General features: G+C 44.0%; 1 protein-coding gene across 1 annotated transcript; it reads left to right on the top strand.

The window, feature by feature from the left end:
- Window positions 1-5: 5 nt before the first annotated feature.
- On the top strand, window positions 6-946 carry LOC125554742 (the record flags this gene model as incomplete). Its single annotated transcript, XM_048718184.1, has 1 exon — window positions 6-946. A coding segment is annotated over one exon (786 nt), but the record flags the coding sequence as incomplete, so codon positions are not given.
- Window positions 947-4,072: the final 3,126 nt, after the last annotated feature.

Here is a 4,072-nt window from a genome sequence, read left to right as displayed (position 1 = left end):
ATTGTTTCGATGATTCTCAATGGAAGATCGGGGCGTTTTTGACCAAATCTTTTGCAAATAAAAAAAAATTCCGTTCAAGAAAGAAGAAGATCAATTTTGGGTTGAACCAACAACCTGATTGTGTGGTTATTTTGAATGCAGATAGAAAGTCTTCGGTCATACTGGAAGCTGATCGATCACAAATACCTATTCCATCCTTAGTTGATTCTATGATCCCATGGGAATCCTATAAAAGAATCACTTATCCCATCCCAGCGAATGATCCTATACAGTTCGTATATCTATTTCGTCATTCGATCATGAAAACAGTGATTCTTGAACAGAATGCGATTAGTAGAGAAGCGCAATCTCTCAGAGTCACTTTGAGTACGGGGAAGTCCGCAGGAGGGATGAGATCCGCCTGCTACTCCACCTCTTCTTCTTCCCCAATAGACGAAGAAGAAAATAGGGCCAAGGCGCTATTGGAGATGCGCAAAAAATATCCATCGGGAGATGGCGCTGACGCTGACGCTAACGCTCGCAAGGCGGTTTTGCAGGCAATTTCTAAAAATACTTTTTTTTTCGTTGAGCTCATAACCCGGTTTGGGCCGATTGACTCTGAGAGCGATCGAGGGGTCGCGGGCTCACACCTTGCTTTTGCGCATAGGATCGAAGAGATCCTAGAATTTAATGGAAAGAGTAGCGGCTCTCTGAAAGACCTCATTGATCTTAAATTGGATTTGGAAGACACCTCTAAAAGAGAGGAGATTCTACTTCCATATTTTTCCTCAAAAAAAGAGGCAAAGTCCTAGCGTGATACAAAAAGAAATAATGGGCAAGGGCGGGGAATGATAGGTTCATAGATGTGGAGTAATCAGTTCTTCATTTGAAGAGTTAGTTGGCTGGCCTACCGGCCCGCAGATGTAGAGAGGTTGCCCCCACCATCCTCTTGAACTGCGAAATCAAAGCGATTCCTGTTGATGGAAGAAAGGCTAATTTCGTTTGATCCGATCCGCCTATGCCAGTTCGAGTCTGGCGAGTCGCTATCATCTGTTGCCCTAACTTTTTCTATTAGCTCATCTTGTCCGTAGTGATATTTTGGAGAAGGAGAAATTACCGGAGTGAGAAAGGTAGAAAGAAGCAATCACGAAAGCTAGTGCTAGTTGTGGCTTTTTGTACTAATCTTGTTTGTTCGGTAGCTCGCATCAGCAGCTTTAAAAGGAATAGAAAACGAGGCTTTTTCCACCACACCAGGGGCGGGCATTACGCTCAAGCAGGGGAAGTCAATTTGACTGCTGCTCGAGAACCTGTTTGAACAAGAAGAAGTAGCATGGCTCCAGCGGGGCAGAGCCAATTGGCTACGACATGGTGACCGAAATACAAATTTTTTCCACCACTTTGCAATTGCAAGAAAAAAGAGGAATCTGATCAAGTACTTGATGAGCGATACTGGAGATCGAATAGAAGGTAATGACTTACTCGATGCACATATTTAGGGCTATTTCTCTCATCTGTTTAATACGCAATTCTCTTTGATAAGAAGGGTTCTCTTGTGTTCCAGGGTTGATTAAGCGTCTGGTGGAACAGGGATACATTGTGTGAGGCCAAATTGCCTGACGAATTGATGAATATGGCTCAATATAGACTGGTCCAGGTATACCGGTCAGTCTTGAGCCACCAGGATAGCCTTCCACATATCCTGTTCCTCCCTTGAGTGGTAACTCTTTTCTAACCTTAGAATCCTGAACCAATTTGCTCCAAAGACTCTGTCATTGAAAGGAGTCCATAGGTTGATAAAATAGGTTTTCATGAAAACCACACGTAGATAGAAAAGGTAAGACTTACACATGCCAGAAGCGAGGAATACCGCTCGGAAGCCCGATTGAACCTGTCCTCATTCACTGCTATCTCCATATATTGGATGCCAAGCTTGAAAGGGTAATGGTCCGAGAGGATGGGGCCGTAGTCTTCTATTACGCACGCTACGCAGACGATATGGTCTTCGGCTTACCGAGAGGGGATAAGTCCACGTGAGTCACCCAGGGTCTCAAAAAGGTCTTAGCTAGAGGTTTAACTTTTGGAAGTATGATAATCCGGCATATACCATTAGTCCCCTCCTAAACCACCAATTCATTTATTCTTTCACTTCTTCCATCGCTAAATTCCGGTTTAACAATATGCATATACCTCTGATTCTGATTATCGCTTTACCATTCATAACTGCATCAGCCTCCGATTTAACCATTTTATCTGCTTAAATTCCTTTCTCTTTACCCTGTTACGCTTTATGCCTTGTCAATTTATGAATCATAAACCGACAGTAATCTTTTCCAGCTCTTCATTTGCAATGGCCAAACAATTTTATTCCTGTAACTTGGTCCCCTCCCGGGTTACTGAGGTGCAATTGGAAGGATGTGTCAAGATTGGTACCTTACCGAAGCAGAGTGAAATCAAGTGGCGTGTCCCCGGTCCAGAAAACCCTCCTACCCCCAGAGATGGCGAAGTGGTAGTGTTTGTTGATCACATAGGTCGCGGCTTTAAACCGCCTGGATCCAAATTCTTCCCCGACGTACTTGCCAACTTCCAGATTCACACTCAAGACATTGGACCAAATTCTGTGTCCAACATTTGCAATTTTCAAGTATTTTGTGAAGCATACCTGCAAGAGGAGCCAACTATTGAGCTATTCCGGGACTTCTTCTACTTGAACCGTCGTACTGAATTTGTGGATGGGCCCAATACCAAACTGGGCGGCGTTTCAATTCAGAAGAGGAAAGACGTCAGTTTCCCTCATGCCAAACTCCATAGCCATCCGAAAGAATGGAACCATACTTTGTTTTATTGTAAAGACACTTCCCCTAATGATGAAAATCCTTTGCCGGGTTACCGCCCCCACTGGCTTACGAACACTCATCCATTTCCGCAGCGGTTGAGTACTCAGGAATAGGCTACTTATGCTCCATAGCTCTCTAAGCTCAGGGCCTTTATGGCTAACGGTCTGACAAGAGTTGATTTTGTTCGCCGTTGGATCTCATGGAGCATATTACCCTTAAGCCATCGCTCCGGTTTAATGTGCGAGTATACCGGTGATGAAAATGACCCTCAACATCACATTAATATCCAGTTGGAAGAAGCTGAAGTTACCGAAGCTGTGAAGAAGATATTGAATGAATTGGAGGCTGTCTATAGTCGGACCGGGTTATGTCCCTTCTACACCAAGAACAAACCGCCAGCTGTAAGCATCACATTTGTTCTGCTTTATACCTGATATTCTTAACTGTGCAATCTTTAATACTTTCTGTCCTTCTTTTGATAGGGCAATGATCCACTTTGGAAAAAGCAACCTAAAGACAAACCGGCGAAAACCCCTCGGCTTAAGACGAAGGCGGTCAAGAAGCCTGCCAAGAAGAAGGCAATTGAACCCATTGATTTTGACCTTGACGACGATCCTGATGATCCGGACGTAGAGGTAGAACTTGACTCTCTCGGTTCATTCATTTTCTATACACCTCATGGTCAACGATTATTATTAGGATGACGCAGAAGGTAGCCAGGCTGATGACACAGAGGTAATTACTCCTTCCTCCGGTTCAAACACTCTATCAACACAAAAAGTCCGTCAAACAATCCAGAAAATAAAATTTTCTCATCCTCTTGCTCATTTGGACCCAAAATTTATTTTGAAGAAGCAACAGCATGAAGCTCGCCGTACAAGCCGGCACAGCGGCCAAGTAGTCACCTCAGCCGGTTTACCAGACACTCCAGTTCGGAAACGTCGACCTGAGGTCTCACCCACTTCTAATACCTCTTATCCCAAGGCAGGTTATTTTCGACAACCTCTTAATCCATCCAATTCAAATTATCAGGGAACGCCTCATTCATCCTCTGGCAAGTCGACAGCCACACAACTCCCTCCTCTTAAGACCGTTGCTAGGTAAGTTTTAACTGAATCTTTTGATGCTTTATATTTGCATGCTGTATTCATCATTGCATATTTTCCTTTTCAGATCCAAGGCTAGACCCAGCAAGAAAGCTCGGGTGAATAAACCGTCTGATGATTTGGTTGTTGAACCGAAGCAAACTGCAGAACCGG

Source organism: Triticum urartu, chromosome 4, assembly GCF_003073215.2.
Source record: "Triticum urartu cultivar G1812 chromosome 4, Tu2.1, whole genome shotgun sequence".
Taxonomy (NCBI): domain Eukaryota; kingdom Viridiplantae; phylum Streptophyta; class Magnoliopsida; order Poales; family Poaceae; genus Triticum; species Triticum urartu.
This window is presented reverse-complemented; position numbering and strand designations above follow the sequence as displayed.